This window comes from Camelina sativa, chromosome 17 (genome assembly GCF_030686135.1).
Source record: "Camelina sativa cultivar CO46 ecotype springtype chromosome 17, ASM3068613v1".
NCBI lineage: Eukaryota > Viridiplantae > Streptophyta > Magnoliopsida > Brassicales > Brassicaceae > Camelina > Camelina sativa.
This window is the reverse complement of record NC_141896.1, coordinates 35,507,378-35,526,121: the sequence shown is the minus strand read 5'-3', so window position 1 is coordinate 35,526,121 and position 18,744 is coordinate 35,507,378. Positions and strand designations below refer to the sequence as shown.

General features: G+C 34.2%; 2 protein-coding genes and 2 pseudogenes across 7 annotated transcripts; 1 reads left to right on the top strand and 3 right to left on the bottom strand.

Moving 5' to 3' along the window:
- On the top strand, positions 1–1,400 carry LOC104757394 (aspartic proteinase CDR1 pseudogene; annotated as a pseudogene). The gene has a single exon (XR_015587713.1). The product of XR_015587713.1 is annotated as an aspartic proteinase CDR1 pseudogene (transcript).
- A 2,413-nt stretch (positions 1,401–3,813) lies between these two features.
- LOC104757395 (leucine--tRNA ligase, cytoplasmic pseudogene) lies at positions 3,814–7,363 on the bottom strand (annotated as a pseudogene). The gene is made up of 2 exons (XR_015587328.1): positions 7,224–7,363; positions 3,814–7,112 (listed from the first exon to the last, which is right to left on the bottom strand). The product of XR_015587328.1 is annotated as a leucine--tRNA ligase, cytoplasmic pseudogene (transcript).
- A 2,087-nt stretch (positions 7,364–9,450) lies between these two features.
- LOC104742546 (uncharacterized) lies at positions 9,451–14,411 on the bottom strand. Of its 4 annotated transcripts, none has more exons than XR_015587326.1 (13): positions 13,980–14,390; positions 13,451–13,868; positions 12,903–12,980; positions 12,614–12,771; positions 11,813–11,888; positions 11,595–11,662; positions 11,206–11,455; positions 10,773–10,889; positions 10,583–10,686; positions 10,440–10,493; positions 10,271–10,354; positions 9,991–10,154; positions 9,451–9,871 (listed from the first exon to the last, which is right to left on the bottom strand). XR_015587326.1 is itself a non-coding variant. In XM_087496243.1 (13 exons), exons 2-13 carry the CDS (start codon positions 13,755–13,757, stop codon positions 9,724–9,726), a joined length of 1,611 nt encoding a protein of 536 aa, XP_087352369.1. In that variant the 5' UTR covers positions 13,758–13,868; positions 13,980–14,411; the 3' UTR covers positions 9,451–9,723. The 4 variants fall into 4 exon arrangements, 2 of the variants coding, with proteins under 2 accessions (XP_087352369.1, XP_087352370.1); XR_015587327.1 differs by having other exon boundaries at positions 13,451–13,886; positions 13,980–14,375; XM_087496243.1 differs by having other exon boundaries at positions 10,583–10,689; positions 13,980–14,411.
- Positions 14,412–18,159: 3,748 nt separating this feature from the next.
- Positions 18,160–18,744, bottom strand: LOC104757396 (uncharacterized). Its single transcript, XM_010480134.2, has one exon. The coding sequence runs from the start codon at positions 18,696–18,698 to the stop codon at positions 18,306–18,308; it is 393 nt and encodes a 130-aa protein (XP_010478436.2). The 5' UTR covers positions 18,699–18,744; the 3' UTR covers positions 18,160–18,305.

Here is an 18,744-nt window from a genome sequence, read left to right as displayed (position 1 = left end):
TCTCAAAACCCCCAAAAAAAAAAAAAAAAAAAAAAACAGTTCTTCGATCATATGTCTCTTGCAACTACGATGATCTCTCTCTTTCTTCAAATCATAATAATATGTTTTATCTTTACCACCACAGCCTCATCACCTCACGGCTTCACCATCGACTTGATCCAGCGTCGCTCCAATGCATCTTCTTCTCGAGTCAGCTCTGATACTCAGCTCGGATCACCTTACGCTAACACCGTCTTTGATGAATTCGAGTATCTAATGAAACTACAGATAGGTACTCCTCCTTTCGAGATCGAAGCTGTCTTAGACACAGGAAGCGAACTCGTATGGACACAATGTTTGCCTTGTACTAACTGTTACGACCAATACGCTCCCATATTCGACCCTTCGAAATCCTCAACCTTCAAAGAGAAAAGATGCAATGACCACTCTTGCCCTTACGATCTTGTCTACTTAGACGGAAGCTATACCAAGGGAACCTTAGCAACCGAGACAGTCACGATCCATTCAACATCAGGGGAACCCTTTGTGATGCCTCAAACCATTATTGGTTGTAGCCACAATAGCTCAGGGATTAAAAGACCGAGTTCTTCGGGCATTGTTGGTCTAGCCTGGGGACCTTTATCGCTCGTCACTCAGATGGGAGGGGAGTACCCAGGTTTCATCTCTTACTGCTTCTCTGGTAAAGGAACTAGTAAGATCAACTTTGGAGGGAATGCTATTATAGCAGGAGATGGTGTTGTATCAACCACTATGTTTGTGACCACAGCAAAACCCGGTTTCTATTACCTAAACCTAGACGCGGTCAGCGTTGGGGACACCCGCATTGAAACATTGGGGACACCGTTTCATGCGTTGGAAGGGAACATGGTGATAGACTCTGGAACCACTTACACGTTTTTGCCTGAGAGCTACTGTAACCTTGTAAGAGAGGCAGTGGAAAAAGTTGTGAAAGCGGATCGAGTAGTTGACACGAGCGGCAATAACTGGTTGTGCTACAATTCGGACACCATAGAGATATTTCCGGTGATCACAATGCATTTTTCTGGCGGTGCGGATCTTGTCTTGGAAAAGTACAATATGTATGTGGAATCGGGGGGAGGAGGACTGTTTTGTTTGGCTATTTTATGTGGTAGTGCGACACAAGAAGCTATCTTTGGGAATAGGGCACAGAATAATTTTTGGGTGAGTTATGATTCTTCGTCACTGCTGGTTTCTTTTAAGCCCACCGATTGTTCTGCGTTGTGGAGTTGAAGAAACAAAGCAAGAGAGTGTCTCTTTACGAACTTTTTATTATTGTTTTTTACTTATCGGCTTGTTATTTATATTGTTCCTTTCAATAAGCACAAAATGAACATGGATATGTTTAATTGAATAATATAATATGCGAAGGTATCAATACAATAAAAGTAGAAGGGTGTTTCTCTCCAGTGTTGACACCTCAGCCTCAACATTGAAGCTGATGTTGACACATCAGTTAAAAACAACAACCTATATAATTATAACAATTAATACATGTCATCTTTTTTTGTCTAGGTGGAATGTCTTATTGTTTGTATCGATCAATTTCTCTAGCGAAAGTGGTTCGGACGAGGTCCGGTATCACTAATAACACGACTTTTCCGTTGTCGTGTGCTTGCCATCAACACAGCTTTTCCTTTGCCTTGTTCTTGCCGTTAACATGGTTTTTTGTGGCCATGTTTCTTTTGTTGTTTCAAATACTTTTTTTAACAAACTGTTATTTCAAATACTCATGTTGACATGTTGAAGATTTCAAGCTTGCGTGATTATAGACTGGGAGGGTTTGCTCTTTGCATGATCTAATTTCCTCTGCCTTGATTTGCTTTGCCGATGAGGTTTTGCTTGAGACTCTAGCGTGTTTTTTGGCGATGTTATGTGGTTTTGCTTGGATCCACAAGCTAATTTCCCTCTTCTGTTTCGTAAAATTAAGAGATTCAATTGAATACGGCTTGTGTAGACTACTCATTTTTCTAATTTTTTTTACCCGATTCGCTAATTCCATTGTCTTTTTAGCAACTGGATGAAATTAGTAGATTGAGCTTTGTCATGTAACCCGTTTGTTTCTGGTTTTAAAGGTTTTTTATTTTGGTTGTAAAATGCAAAAGCATCAAATGTGCTTGTGTTGGTGGTGTTGAGATTTCAGATGATAAGAGAATTGGTCGATGACCTTGGGAATTTTGTATTTGGTGGTATGGTGCTCGTTTTATATGGTAACATTAATGCCAGAGGCTTTGGATTACCATATTGGTCGTTATCTTCTAATATGTAATGTGATTTATTTTCTTTGTTTGTCATTTGGTTTTGTGCAATTAGAGAGGTACGGAGAGATTGAGCCATGGAGAGAGAGGTTAACTAATGAGACTTTATAAACCTTCCAGTTGTTGTGAGCGACTCCATGGAGGGAAGAGGGAAAGATGGAGCAAGAATTTGAGAAAAATGATTTAGTCCAGTTACGGAGTTTATTGACCGGATCTTCTAGAAACTGTGCAAGAAAGAGAGGAGCGATCTCCATAATGATCATAGTGAAGTGCAGGGCCATAAGACCAAGTACAAGATAATACAAGTTAAATATATGGAAAAATATAAAGAAATAAGAATAAGTAATAGGTTAGAGGAAAAGAAAAATTGGAATAAGAATAACTCACAAGCCCCAAGTTGGTTAGAGGAAAAGAAAAATTGTTTGATTAGAATAACAAAAAATAATAATGATGGAACAAATAATAACTAAAATACAAAAACAAAAAATTACCATTGACCATGATAAAAAACTTTGTTAATTATAATAGTGTAATTCTCATAAATACCACTAAAATAGGTTTTTCTAAAAATACCACTTTAGTTTTATTTTCCAAAAATTTCATTAAAATGAATTTTTTCGAAAAATACCACAAACTTATACTAAAGTTTTTATATTTAAAAGTAAACCCTAAATCCTACCCCCTAAAAACTATACCCAAATCTAAATTTATCAACCCAAACATAGAAAAATAAATTCTACATACTAGATTTTCAATTTTTTTTTTGTGTGTTTGTGGTATTTTTGGAAGAAAAAACTTAAAGTTTGGTATTTTTGAAAAAAAATTAAGATGTGGTATTTTGAGGAATTTCTCATTATAATATTTGATTCCAAACAACAGAAAAACAAATATTATTTCAAGAAAATACAAAACAAAAACACATAATAAAATACAAAATCTAAAAACAACCCGCGGTGCAGCGCGGGTACCAACCTAGTGTTGCTTAAAGAATCTAAAATGTTGTATTGGCAAATGATAATGTTATGTTTTGAATAGCAGAAAGAGATCTATATATAAAAGGAAACGTAAAACAACAATGACCAAGAAAGAGAGATATACTTGTATAATTAGAAAGAAAAAGAAGTTAGAAGAAGAATTATTTATCGGTCAACTGTTCGGTTCGAGAACCGATATCCGATAATGCTTGTATAATCGTATTTGTCCATCAGCTCAAATTGTCCCTTTTATTAGTAATAATTTAGACATTGAGATTATGGGTAGTGGCGACCGTTACAATTGAATAACAAAGGATTTTAAGAATACTCTAAAATCCTTAGAATGCCAAATTCAATATCCCTCTAAAAGCTCAAATTGTCCCTTTTATTAGTAATAATTTAGACATTGAGATTATGGGTAGTGGCGACCGTTACACAATCTCTTGATACAAGAAGAAAACTATTAAATCCATTTGGACACTGAGATATGGGTAGTGGCGAGTTAAGTAACCAAGTTTCATTTTTATCTATATATAAAACATAACTTTTGTAAAAAGATTAAATAGTTAAACGTCAGTGAAAAGTGACTTTGGTATGAAAGTGTACGTATAGTGTTAGAAAACAAAAATACAATTGTAGGACACAATGAACTGTACACAAACGAGTGTATGTAATGATGGGAGAGAGGGGTATGGGCTCAGTGCTATATCTTTTTTGTATCATTTTCAAATTTGATGTAAACTATAATGGAACACGAAACCTTCTAGAAGAATGAGTATTTAGGGCCTGAGCGCCAATAGATTTAGCCTTGTCCTTCTTGAACTTAAGGAAAGACATGCACTGTTCATGTTCAAATGTTTCTTCTGGTCGCTCCTTCTGTAATATCTCCTTTAGTTCTGCAAGTATCTCTTCATCAGGGGCAAAACGACAGGTTTGTTGGTTAAATTTTCTTTGCATGATATTGAGGCAGTGAGCTCTCCATCCATCAAATTGCTCGTTCACATATACTAGGCCTTTTAACTTCCTCTCTGGCACTGCTGTTACTTGAGCACCTTTCTTAGCAGCCCTCCTGGAACCCAAGAGCTGTTTTTGTAGAAGCTTTCTCATTAATACTATAGAATCTTGCAAATATTTGTTAGCAGTCTTGAGAACCAAATCTGGCTCATTTGATGTAGGCCAGCCAGCTGCCACCACACAACCTTCCTTCTTAAAAAGTTTCCTCCATACATATTCTGCAAACTGGGGACAGATTGGTTCAATGAGGCGTGTTTGCACATCCATGAATTTCAGTATCAAGTCATGGTTCATATTTCCGTCACTGCCACAGGAAATTCTATACTCATCTCGAGCAGCTTGTAAGTCGTAAAACCCATTCTTAAGTGCCTCCCTAAACAAACAATCTTTGTAAGCTTTTTCAGTCAACCTGATAGCAATGTTTATGTCATTTTCAAACACTTTATCAGCATATGTAGATGGAGGTCCCGTTCTCAAAGAAGATTCAGCAGCCAGAATATCTTCTTCCATCCATTTGAGCTGTTTCGTCAGCTTCAAAATTGCAGCATTTGCAGTTTCAAACACAAAGTTTGCATCGTCAAGGCCATCACCAGCATCAGCCAAAGAAAACCTTGTAGCACTGGCAGAGAATTCCTGGATAGCCTGGCGCAGGGTTCTGAAATTTCCAGTTGACTTTGACATTTTCTCAGAGTTGAGCATAATGTGACCATTACATCTGATGGCACGTGGCCAGTTACGACTCTCCATTAGTGCAGTGTGGTTGTAGATGAAAAATGTCAAATGATTCTGAATAAGATCCTTTCCTGAAACACGAAGATCTAGCGGGTACCAATAGTCAAACTCCTGCTTCATCTTACTTAAAACAGCTGAAGGAATATCAGTTGATTTTGGGTACGGACCATCACAGAAGAGATAATCCCAAACTTCATCATTCATCTGCTGAGGACGGATCAAAGACTTGTTGCCTTTATACATATCTCCATCGTGAAAGATATGAGCAACTGTATAATAGGCCATATAAATAGATGAATCAGATAAAGATTCAACAAGGAACTGCTCATCCCAGGGAATACGAGTTCCTAAACCAAAAGACCGTGAGCAAGCCCACTGATTGAGCCAGCTCAAAGTGTGCTCGAAGCCATGCCTTGTTTCTTCAGAGTAGAGATTCATTTTTGATAAGCATTCCTCAGCCATTTTCCTCCATTCTGATTCGCCGTAAGCTATGTACCACTGATCTGTAAGAGCCACAACACATTCATCACCCGATCTTGACATCACTGGCTTCTCGGGTTCACTGTATACGATAGCCTCGCCAGACTCTATGAGCTTTGTCTTGACAATGGGCTTGATTTCTTGAACTTTCCTACCAGCAAACTCTCCAATAAGCATTGTTCCTTCGGTGAATCCTTTCAGGTAAGTCAACCTCTTCGCCTCTGCAAGCTTGTCCTTATCATTTGGACTTTGAATTTTCAGATCCAGGCAAACCTTTTCGGCAGCCTTATCCCCAAATTCTGGGATGTTGATAACGGGTACGATATCAGAGGGTACCCACTCGTCTTTCACACCGTACTTTGCTCGACGATCAGGCTTTGCTTTTAAATCACGTAAAGCCATGTAGTCATCAGGGGAATCACTAGGAACGCTGGTGACAATACCAGTACCTTTGTTGGTCAGAATCGTTAACATGGGGAGAGCATAGATGATCTCGTTCACTGACAGAGGAGACTTCAAAGGGAGTCCAATCAGGTCATACCCGGTCAACTCAACCAAGCAGGAAGGCTTCTGAGGGATCTTTGAGAAGTTCTGGTAGGCAAGGTTGATTGCAGATCTCTCAGTAAGAATGAATACGTCAGTTTCACTGATTTCATAAGCTCCATATTTCCCATCAGGTAGCACCCAAGCGTTTGTTTGTCCATACATGGTCTCAGGCCTCAAAGTAGCTGCAGCCAAAAATACTCTCTTTCCTTCCAAAGGACCCAATTTTAGAGGAAATGGTTTCACTACTTCCATCTTTATGAGAGTATACTCTTGAGGCTGAACACCTTCACCAGTAGCACGGTCGTGATCAGCACAAGGCTGGCCATCTAAAGGTGAGAAAATTGTGTACCTACGGTCTTTGACAATCTTTCCCATAGATTTCAACTTCCTCATCTGCCACCTCACAAAGGCATCGAAAAAAGGATTAACATCAGTAGTCACGAATGAGCGTCTCCAATCACAGCCCAAACCATATGCCTTGAGGTCTTCAACAGCCAAAGGGGGAAAGTAATACAACCATTCATATGGATCTTGGAATCTTGCAATCTCACTGTCAGTAAGACCAAAGCTGCGCATAATCTCCCACTGATAAACCTGTCCACCAGATTTCGCAGCCACCTTAGACTTCTTTCCCTTGAACTGACCCGGTAAAGCTGGTTCATCACTGCTCTCCTCCTGAACTGTAGGAGCTTGGTTGGTATTGTTATCATCAGCAGGGAAGACAGGAGGGTTTCCAAACTGTTGGATCTCACGAGAAAGCTTATCCGCGGAAGCCTTGATTGGCATACCAGTACAGTGGAAACCAAAAGGAAGAAGCACGTTGGCACCTCTTAGCCTATGGTAAGCAGAAGCAAAATCAACCTTGGAGAGAGAGAAGGCATGACCAATGTGTAGATAACCATTCATATATGGGAAAGGGAAAGAGGAGAAGAACTTCTCTCCTGGCTTTGGAGGATTCTCACGAGATTCAGCCCTGAAAACATCCTCATCTTCCCACCACTTTCGAACAGCTTTTTCAATCTCAAGAAGACGATCTCTGCTCGCGAAGCTGTTTTTGTTTTTGGTTCCAGGTGCCATTAAGTGACCGTGCCTGCCCCCAAACAGAATCAAACCAAAAAGCAAACCTCAGATGATCGAAACAAAAGCAAATTTGAGTCCCTTTTTTTGTGGAAACACTAAAGAGAAGATATGCGTATCATACCTTGGAGATGAACTTGCAGGAATCACGAATCGATTTGACCGCGAAAGCAATCGGAGATTTGACAGAGACTGAGCCAGCGGAATCTGAAACACGCGAGAGAGAGAAGCTTAGTGGAAGGAGAGAAAGATATACGTCTAGACACGCAAGTCATAAAGATTTAGGGTTTTATTCCCTCTTTCAATTTTGGACATTTTCTATTTTAATTACTTTTCAAAGAAATTACTCCTAATCCATTTTTTTGGGAGATTTTAGATTTTATATTTTTGGAAATTACTCCTAATACTCTCTAGGATGTTTTTGGAAATTACTCCTAGAGAGTCTCTAGGATGTTAAAAGAAAAAAAAATCACGAATAAATAATTATGAGTTTATAGTAAATACTGTAGGATCCGACTAGGGGAATTCAAATACTGAGCGGTGCCTTGAACTTCACGAATAGGTCTACGTTCCCGATTTAACAAATTACCAAGATTGTGCCTAATTAGTAATTTCCTCTTCACTTTTCTTACAACTTGATTTTGAACTTCTGAAAATTTAATGTATTTAGTATATTTAGATACGTGAGTTTATTTAATATATTTAGATGAAATTATATATAATTGATGACAATTATAAAATATTAACTTCTGAAAATTTTAAGTTATTATTTAGATAATAATTTTAATAAGAAAATCTTAAGTTAAGAAAATTTGATTAAAAGAATCATGAACCAGTTTTGGTTTCTCATATTCAATTGAACACCACCACTTATGTCTTCGTGTTTTTCATTTACTATTTATATTCTTTCTCGTCATCTTCATTTTCAATTTTGTATGGTAGTTGTCATCGTTACTTTCACAATTGCTTCTTCGTTATACTCTTATTATTTTTAATAAGAAAAACTTAAGTTAAGAAAATTTGATCCAAAAGAATCATGAACCAATTTTGGTTTCTCATATTCAATTGAACACCACCACTTATGTCTTCGTATTTTTTTCATTTACTTCTCGTCATCTTCATTTTCAATTTTGCATGCATGATAGTTGTAATCGTTACTTTCACCGTTGTTTATTCGTTATACTCTTATTCTTTTTCTTCTTGTCTCATTTCCCGCTTTCTTCCACTCGATAATTATCGAGAACATTTTTGTTTTAAATACTATGTGAACATCTTAAGAAAAAATGTTAATTAGTGATATGTCTAATTCTTATTGGTGGATTAAAATCTCATGTGGACAGCCTTATAAGCTTATAACTCCTATTTTTTTATTAGTATATATTTGCTCTCATTATCTATATATACATTTTCCAAGTACATTTAGCAAATAAATGCTGAAGTTGCCACCTATTTACAATCATGCCATTGTTTTAAATATTTATATTTTTTAATAAGATTTATTAAATTATGATATAGTTACCTATTTTTGTAAACAATTATTCCTCCATAATCCTAACTTTCCAAAAAAATCGGAACCACTACTATTTACATTAAATACTAATTTGATAATTAATTAAATAAATATAACTTTCATTAAACTTGAAAAAAAATTTCTTCCTAATCAAATAATAATATTTTTGCGGGTTAAATTCATTAAATATGTTGCTGGTCAGACCTCACATGGCGGATTAATACATATTATCACGTTTTCACCATTAAAACAAAACTAGAATAATTGAATTAGTAAAATGTTCACATATCCTAATTTTGTAAACTCAAGCGGGACATATGGGTGCAGACTATATACTCCCATGGGTTTTGTAGGATAATTTTTTGCGGGTTAAAGTCATTAGATCTGTTCTAGAAGCGACCTGACATTACGGGATTGAACTAATGCTAAAAATATAAATTTATTTAATATATTATAGATTTTTAACTCACAAAATAATTAACCATATATCCTATGAAACTCGTGAAAGTATATACACGTCCGTAACCGTTTCAGTACATACATTTTATTAATTTTTAATGGTATAAATCTTTTAACTTATAAAATATTTTAAAAAAACATAACTAATATTAATGATAATTATTTCAAAAACAAATGTACATATATTTACTAAAATATTTAAATGTTTTAGAAAAAAAAAAAAAAAAAAATTAGTCCCGCGGTGTACCGCAAGTTCAAACCTAGTTCCTTAATACAAACATTAACATTACTTTTATGTTACTTAACAATTTGTTCTCATAGTTACTTTATGTTCCCAAAACTGATGAAAAATTACTGTAAGTAACCATTAAATAGGAAACAGTTTGTGATTCAAGATTTAAGATCTTTATCAAAACACAGCAAAAGAAAATTAAATATACAGTACAGTAAACCGAAGCAGAAAATATCATTTGTCTTTTAATAAACTAGTAATTAAAAAAAAAAGGTTTGTGGTAAATTTCTGCTTGAAAAACTATTGAGAAAAAAAAAAAAAAAAAAAAAAACAAATCATTGCATGAGATGATCTCTATATAGAGATACCAGAAACTATTTGAAAAATGATTTACCAAAATGAATATCTCACCAAGAGCGTGGTTCAGCTACGAATCCAAGACGGCTCCAAACCAAAAAGCTTATCTCCACGGTTTTGAGCACCTGATGCCCGAGGTGGCGGTGCATGTACAGTAATTGGAAGAACCCATTCGCTTTTTTCCCGCTCCAGTACTAACAACGGATGTTCGTACCTGTAATTACCACAAAACAGAACCAGAAACTGACTTTACAACTTGAGCACTTCAAAAGACTCAACCAGAGAATGAATCTTTTCAGTAGAAATCCGTTTTGGATATTCGGAGTAATATACCTGCTTAAGTGCACATTCTTTGGAGTAGTTAGGAACTCAAACCGAAGAATCCATTGCACAGAAACACGGGGTGTAGAAAACGACATTGGACCGTCCGTGGGAATTGAAAAAAGAAAGCTGGTTTGAATAAGGTCTGCCACCACCTCATGGTGATCGCTTTGTACCTTTTGAGGAAAAACAAATGTTGTAGTGTAAGATTGCAATTGTAAGGACATAGCATCCAGCTTAAAAAGAAAAGAAACAACATCCATCGCCAAATTATACTACGCTGCATTTGTACCTTAGTAAGCGTTGGAGAATTTCTCCTTGATGGATGAACAAATCTCCTGTTTATTGTCTCTAAAGTTTCTAGAGTAACCGAGACCTAAAAAAAGATACGGATCATCAGATCCAAATAGACCTCAATATAGCAGAATGTACACCAGAAGGTTTGTCTTGTATGGATTTACCTCGAGGCATCTTCTGGCTCCTTCTTCATGGAAGAAGGTAAGAGTTCCACCTATCTGCAAAAACAAAATTCATTCATGAAAACAGTGGTAAGATGCAGGCAATGTTTTAAACGAATGTGGGAAGAGATGAAACAGCCAATTACAGTATCACTGAAGTAATAAGTAGAGTCGGCATTCTTCGGGGAAAACCTAAGAAGGACTTGATCATCCATTCTAATGTTGTAAGATCTTCCTCTTGTAAATCCTTCTGCTGCAAGAAATGATTGCATCTGGATAAGTAGCTAGTTGCAGAATCTACATACAAGCGAAGACTACAAATGAAGAGTAGTTTACATGGAACTGGTTCTTTAGCTCCAGCTTCAGGTGACATAGATGCTCCTGCACCATTTGTCTGCTTCGGTTGTTGGCTCGAAACCACAGAATTTGATGATTTATGAGGCGAAGAGGCATCTAAAAGGAAAAAAGAGGAAGTATTCTTCAGTAATATCTTCCTTCCTCAAGAATATCATAGAGCTGATAAACAAAATATATGATGTGGGTATTTTTCGAAATTGCATATTTCCATCAACTATTTATTTGAGAACAGTACTGTGTTCAGCATTACTTTGAAACCAGCCTTTTTTTTTTGTAAAGACACAAACACTGATCATAATGAAATCAGCTTTTCTTATCTCTTCACCAAACAACATAGAGGCTACATGAACTGGTTCTCAGTGACCCCATTAAAATACTGTTTTAGGCATGTACTCGCAAATAAATCACTAACCGGTTCCGGAATCATAAGACACCACGGCAGCTGATAACTGAGAAAGCATCATCTTTGGAGATGATCCCACACGTTCTTCAACATATGACGTGTCTTTCATTGATAATCGCGGTCCAGAATTTAAGGACAATGAACTGCCAAACGTTCTGTTTAAATTGCTTTTGTTGGGATAGGAAGAAACAGATGAGATCTCATCACGTGAACTGTCATATCCATCCTCACCACTATCATATGCGTCATTTGCTCTAGTCTGCATTAAGCACATTATTCTTCATTGTTCTCTTGTTGACCAACAGACAAATGAAACCAATACGTATAAAACAACTAAAAGCCAAAAGTATACAAAAAACGATAAATAGTAGAATTCAATAGTTGTGAGCAAGCCATACCCATTCTGAGTCTCCATCCATCTCTTTCCAATATATTTCTGTCTGAATGGTAATGGTTGGAACAATCCCTGAGAGAAAATTTTAATAGCCCCATCAGGTTGCACCATTAATGTCAAAATAAGGGGGAAACCAAACTTTCCGACATACTGTAAGTTGTTTTCTAACAGAGTTTGACTTCTGATTTAAAATTCCCAGTCAAAACTTAAGAAAAAGCTTACCGTCGATTTGATCATCCTCTAATAGCAGCCCATTGTTTTTCTGAATTACCCATACTTGAAATGGTATTCGAGTCTCCTGTTGGTAATAACAAGATTATAAGAGTAAATAAGAAAACACAAGTGAAAAAGGGGAATATATATTGTACTTCAGAAAAATAAGAGGCCTATCACCAAATGCATTTACTTAATATTTTCTATCAAGCATCAGGACATAGGAGGCATGTAATTTGACTTTCAGCTCTGACATATAACCATGATTAAATCGTAGAGCAAGATTATTTTGATGCCAGAAGAATCAATTATATTTGATAAAAAAGTTGTGATAATCAACTGACTGAACTACTAAACTCCCTACAGTGATAAATGGGCCAAAGAAAACAAACTACGTACTATGTAGTTTGAATGACTCATACTTCAACTTCTAGACTAAGCTACGCTTTAAACCTCATGCATCAATTTTACATTTTGCACAGAAACCCTGGTGCATCTGCATTGCATCGCCACAGAGAAACAACAAGCTAGATGATCTAAGAATGTTAAACGACTAATCCAAAGTTGTGTGATTCTATCATTAATTAGGCATCAAGCAAACTAAAAACCAAGGATCCCGCCTGACTTAGCACTATTGTAAGAACCATGAGACGTGTAGCAACACAAGAGAGCTACAAATGTTTGTATTTAGTTTATATGTTTTCCACATACGGGAATAGAAAACATAGCGCGTTCAAGCAACCGTAAATGAAACACAATGTCTTGCACGTATAGCACCTATAGAGAACACGGAAAGTCAAGTAAACTAACCACTTCAATGAAATCTTTTGTCGAGTCTTTGTAAAATTGACTGTTTTCTAATGCCATCCATCTTCCGGATAATGTGCTCTTAATGTAGTAAAGGTAACGTAAAGTAGCACCTTTATAAGAAGGTGGTATAATCTGTGGGAGTACAGCTCGAACCATTACTGTAAATGAAAATTACAAACAAAGAATCTGTCAGCTTAAAGGGTTGACACTGTAAGCCTGTGCCATCAGCATCAAGCATATTATATGTTATTATTCATACAGTATTAGAGAAGGAATCAGGCAATGTTACATGTCATCTTAGCACCAGGGGATAGAAGTTGATTTGAAATCAAGGATGGTGTTGAACTGTCTAGGAAGATGTGTTCACCTGAAAATCTCCAAGAAAAATATATAATTAACGCACATCAATACAAAATTACAAGTAAAATGGCTAAGAGCATAATATCCTTCAGCTCCCTCAAACTTGTAGTTGCAGTGAACATCACGTGTTGAAATGCAATATACATAATGTCTCTAAAGAAGGAAAAACGAAAGTCTGAGAATCCTCTAAGTAAACGAAACATAACAAGAATAATTGCATAACTTCAATGCTAATTTCTATATCTCTTTTTTAAAAAACATAAGTAAACAAAGGCAATGTTACTCGATCATCTTCACAAGTTAGCCCACAGAAGTAAACTAGAAACAGCCCTACTTCTAATAGTGTGTCGTCAGCAAGTCTATGTTTGTGATATCAATATTACCAAACGCATCAAGACTGTAAATAATATCCATGAACTGAGAGAACATATAACAGTTGCAGTAAAACAAAACAAGAAAACAAAGCTTCTTGAATACCTCTACGTCCTTTGCTTCCCGGTGATGGTTTCTGAGTAGAAAACCACTGAATGTCCAATTTCTCTAGTCCTTTAACCTCAAAACTAAGCTTCTCAACCAAAAGCGAGGGATTTGCCCCGTTGTCATGATCCCTCACAGGAGAATTACACACCTCAATAGTAACAAATATGGAATCTCCAGGCCTGTAGACATCTTTATCCGTTTGCACAGTTAGAGACGGTTTGAGCTTGCTTCCAGAAACACCCACAGATTCATTGACTTCATTGGAACTGCCAATCCCCAAAAATGAAAACCTTGATGATAGCATCGCTTACAAACTGCTGTATGGTTCCTTAACCAAATACAACTATTCTGACGGAGGCACCAACAAGCAAACCATAGAAGCGGACTTGATGAAATTTTTAATTACGCATAAACCCTGTAAAATTTGACGGAACTGAGAGCATGCAAAAAAAATCACAATGTTTGTTTCAAAACATTGATCAAAGGTGAGAGCCGCACTGAGATCCCTGGAAATTAGATTACTTACACATGGATGGAGTTTGAAGCATTCAAGGTTCCGATTTCGTTTCACAAATTCATTGAAATTGGCGGAAGGTAGCTCAAGAATGAATGGTAATCAAATTACTTCAACCCAAAACTCAGATCCAGGGAGAAGACGACGCGAATCGGCGTAGATCACAGAACCAATTTGTGAGATTTCATTCTGATAGAGTGGAGCCTTATCTCAAGGAAAGAACGGGGATGAGATAATAGAAGAAATTGAAGGAGAAGGATCAGAAGAATGGCAAGGAGAAGAAAGGATCAGAGGAGAAAGAGTGTGATTTTCGTTTGATGATTTTTCTACAATTTTTTTGTTTTTTTTTTTGTTTTTTTTTTTTATATACCACCGTTTCTGAAAGCGTAGTTAAAATACGTACATAACAAAATACTCAGGGCCATCGGAGCCATCTTTATTGCTACAAGACATATTGTGGTCTGAAGAATTTTAAAATAATAAAAATGTTGAACAGTGGATATAACTGTTCTTAAGTAATTGAAAATTGTTCTTATACAAGAACTGTTGAATGTGTGTTCTTAAGTATAGACTATTATTTAATGATTTTAGTTTTTCTATATCATTACAACTGATCTACCGTTAAAGATGCCTTTCATGCTCTATAATCTCATGTACAGTAAGTATAATTTTTACACTTTGGTCTAATAAAACCTGTTGTGTGAATCTTTCCACCTACTAGATGTACCGCGAGCATATAATTTTTTTTATAATTTATATTTTATTTTGTATATATTTATTAAATATTGGATGTTTTTTAAATAAAGTAATAACTAAATTTTTCGATTGTTGTGCGGCTAAATATTTATATTATATTTTTAACTCGCAATTCACTTCATGACCATTAGTTTGTTATATTTAGTTTGTTTTGTTTAATTTTTGAGATTCTATTTTGATTTTTAATTATTATAACAAAAAATAAGAGATCTAAACACATAATCAGTAATTTATACGCTGTGATTAAATCACACTTTTCCTAATGATTTAATTATTTTATACAATTTTAGTTAAATCAACTTGATTTTATGTCAAATATTCTAATATTAATAGTGTTGATAAATAATTAAATGGATTTAATCCGTGTTAACACAAGTTTAATAATATTTTATTAATTCCAACATGTTCTCTTTATAACTCATCTACTATACAACCACATTACATAATATTTTAAACTTTTTTAATTTAACATATTCGTAATAATTAAAATTTTATCAAGTTTATATATGTTAATTATAATATTTAAATAAATGTCAAATGAAGTTTTTCTTACGTTAAGAATCAAAGCTCACAGGTTTTGGAAAACAAAATAGGAATCAAATTGTTGTTTTCTTTGTTTGCGAAATATTCAGATATAGAATATCTTCAAAACATAACAGAATGTGTGGTTAAATATATGATAGTTTCTATTTTCATATTGATTGCTGTTATTTTTTAGTTGAAATGAAATGTAAAATATTTAGGAAACAATATCTGGAGTAATGTTAGTTTTGAAAAATTGTTAGGGGTTAATGTTGTAAATAACTTTTTAAATAAACAAAACTAAAAGGGCATAACACAAAATGTACTTTAAAAATGTTAATATAGATATATGGTTAGATAATACAATCTAAACTATATTTGGACCCGTGGTAGAGTACGGGTTGAAATTGTTTTTATTTCTATTATAATTTAGAATAAATATAATTTATATGATTGTTTTAAAAAGTTTTTTGGATAAAACATTATGCAATAAAATCATATGCTAAATATGATGGCTTGAAAAAAATATATATTTTGTAAGTTTTATATTGTTTATTTTGTAATGTTATGTATAAGAAATAGTTATGTTTGTTGTTTGTTTTTATTTTAATTTTTAAACATGTTTGGTGAAAGTGTTTTAATATGACGCGTGCTTAGGTAAGATTTTTTTTAACTAGTTCCAGTGCATGGCACGTGCCAAGGTGACATCAAAAGTCTGATGAAAGAATGCGCCGTCTACGTGTAGCGTCCAGGCGCAATGGTAAACCCCTCCGCAGCGTGCTGCAAAGTCGTTAAGAGATCGGACATCCCTTGCGCATGTGGCCGTATCACAGCTTCAGTGCTAAAAATGATAAACATGGGTAAGGTTGTTCATGTCTCTGCCTTTTGTGGGAAGCCTCTAGCTCATGGTACCAAGTGCGGAAGTAAGTCTGATAGAGAAGTTTCATTCTTAATAATACGGTTTTTATCTTGTAAAAAAACTGAAGGTGTCGCTAGAGAAAGAGCTATATATATGTTGCAAAAATGTAGTAAAAGAACTTAGAAATATCGGTAAAGATCTTTTTTTAAAAAAAATTGTGTGCGTTTAAAAAATCCCCTATTTAATATTTGGGAAGTACATGACTTATTTTTGTAGACTATATAATAGGTATATATATGATTTTTTGGTTATAGACTTATGACATTCACGATTTAGGTGTATCATAATATATAGGTTAGTTTGATTTTTGGTAATTAGGGATAATATGCATTTAGTTAATTATAGTATCATATAAAATCAATTATATGTAACATTTAAAAGATAAGGAAATCTTTCAACCTAATTAAAACAAATATATGTGATTCTTCTTTCACTTTTATTTGATTTTATATTTAAATTATTTTAAATTATTATATAATATATTTAGTTAATAAAATTCATGATGTTTTCTACATATGATGTAATTTGAATTTTTTTAAACGAACATATATCGCTCAACTGATGAATAAAAAATGTATAAAATGTCTCAACCACATTGCCTAACAAAACTAGGCAAAGATTCAAAGTCATATTGTAAAAAAAATGACCAAAATGATTCTGAATACGAATGGGCATGAACTTTGATTTATCAGACATTGAAATCATACTATAAAGTCATAATTCAAAGTTATACTATTAAAATCAATATAAATTGTTCAATCTATAAAATATTCAAGCTTTAATAATATTAATCTCTTAAAAATATATATATTCAACTAAAATTTTGACTGTATAACGAGTAAAAGTTTGAATATTTAAATTCAATTTCATATATTTCTTTTGTTGAATTGTATAATTTTTTATATTATAATAAACTTTTTAAATAATTTAATTTGAAGTATTTAAAATATTAAATTTGATATTTTAAAAAATATTATAAATATATATGATAGATCAAAAATTTAAAATTATAAACACTCAAATTTGATTTGTTATAGCCTGGGTCAATAATATATCACTATAATATGAAAAAATTCCAAGAAATATGATTTTTTGCTAGAGCATTGGTTGAAATTTTAAGAAATATGATTTCCCAGATTAAATTAAAGTTTGGAATAATGTTGTTTGGTAGAGGCTTTTCCGGTCAAGATGATTTTGACAAACATGTGTTACATATTTGGTCCTAAAATTAATATGCGGTATATTGTGTGTTAAGTCATAGAATTAACAATCAAAATACAATATATAATTTTAAAAACTAAACAAATCAAATAAAATTAACAAACAAAAATTAATTTTTTTTAACAAATAAATTAACCCGCAATATACCACGGATCAAAATCTAAATCTACTAGACTATTTTACAAAATAGATATTATTTCATAAGTCATATAAGTCATATTCAGAACATGATTTCATGGCATAATGTTTCATCCCAAAAGAAAAAGACTTTTAAAACGAATAAAACAATCACATGTATATGTAGTAATTTAAATAAAAATTACAAAATATACAAAAGAAATTTCAATCCGTGCTCTAGCACGGGTCCAATTCTAGTATTGTTTTGTATGTAAACACAAAATTTGCGGTTTAAAACATCATATGATTTTGATCAAAAAAAAATTAACATCATATGATCTCTATTAATATATGGAATTGATCTCATGTGGCAGGTTACGTTGTGCCATGAGATTTGGGACCAGAACTTGGGAGCTAAAAGGGTTTCTAGAATAAATTGTTTGTGCATGAAGCTGTAGCTGCTGTACTATTTCGTATTTCCCCACTACTAAAATACTCTTGTAATCTCACTAAAATCCACTATCATTAAAATCTACTCTTTATGTTATATCTAATATTCCATGTTACGAGTCGAAAGACGAAAAGTATCTATATAGAGAGGAGAAAAGATCTTCCTATTATTTTTCACTTACGGTTAATGATTTTTAATACACAAAATAAGTGTTTTACACAAGAAAATCACAACTCTTGGACATGTTGATAGTTCGAAGAATGGAAATTGAAAAGAAAAAAAAAATTAAAGCAACAGTGATTTGAATAATCCAGAAGAATGATGAAGTCATTACAATCAGATCTGAGTTTCATTAAGATTTTGAAACCCTAGCAGAACATATGCTTGTGATACAAAAGAAAGCTCTAAAAGATAAATTGGTCAACAATAGAGAGAAACAAAAAAGAATGACAAGGAAATCAATCCTCCATAGCCAATCCTCGCCGTAGATGTTTAGACGCTTGGTATGCAAGTAAGCATAGTATGCCGAGTTGGTGTCAATCTCGTTGATTTGGTCACCAAAAGATGCCGAGTCGGTCTTCTCCATGATTGGATCATATTCCTCAGTTTGATAGTAATTTATTTGGACTCCATCACGAATGATGACCGGGACTTTCCAAGGACGGAGAGCGTCTGAAGCACCCACAAAAAGCAAGATGACGAAGATAATGAAAAAAAAGTTGCTTACTCCCAATCTAGTTGACATTAGTTGTTGTTGTAGATAAGGGCTATGATGTAGAAAAAGATCTCGA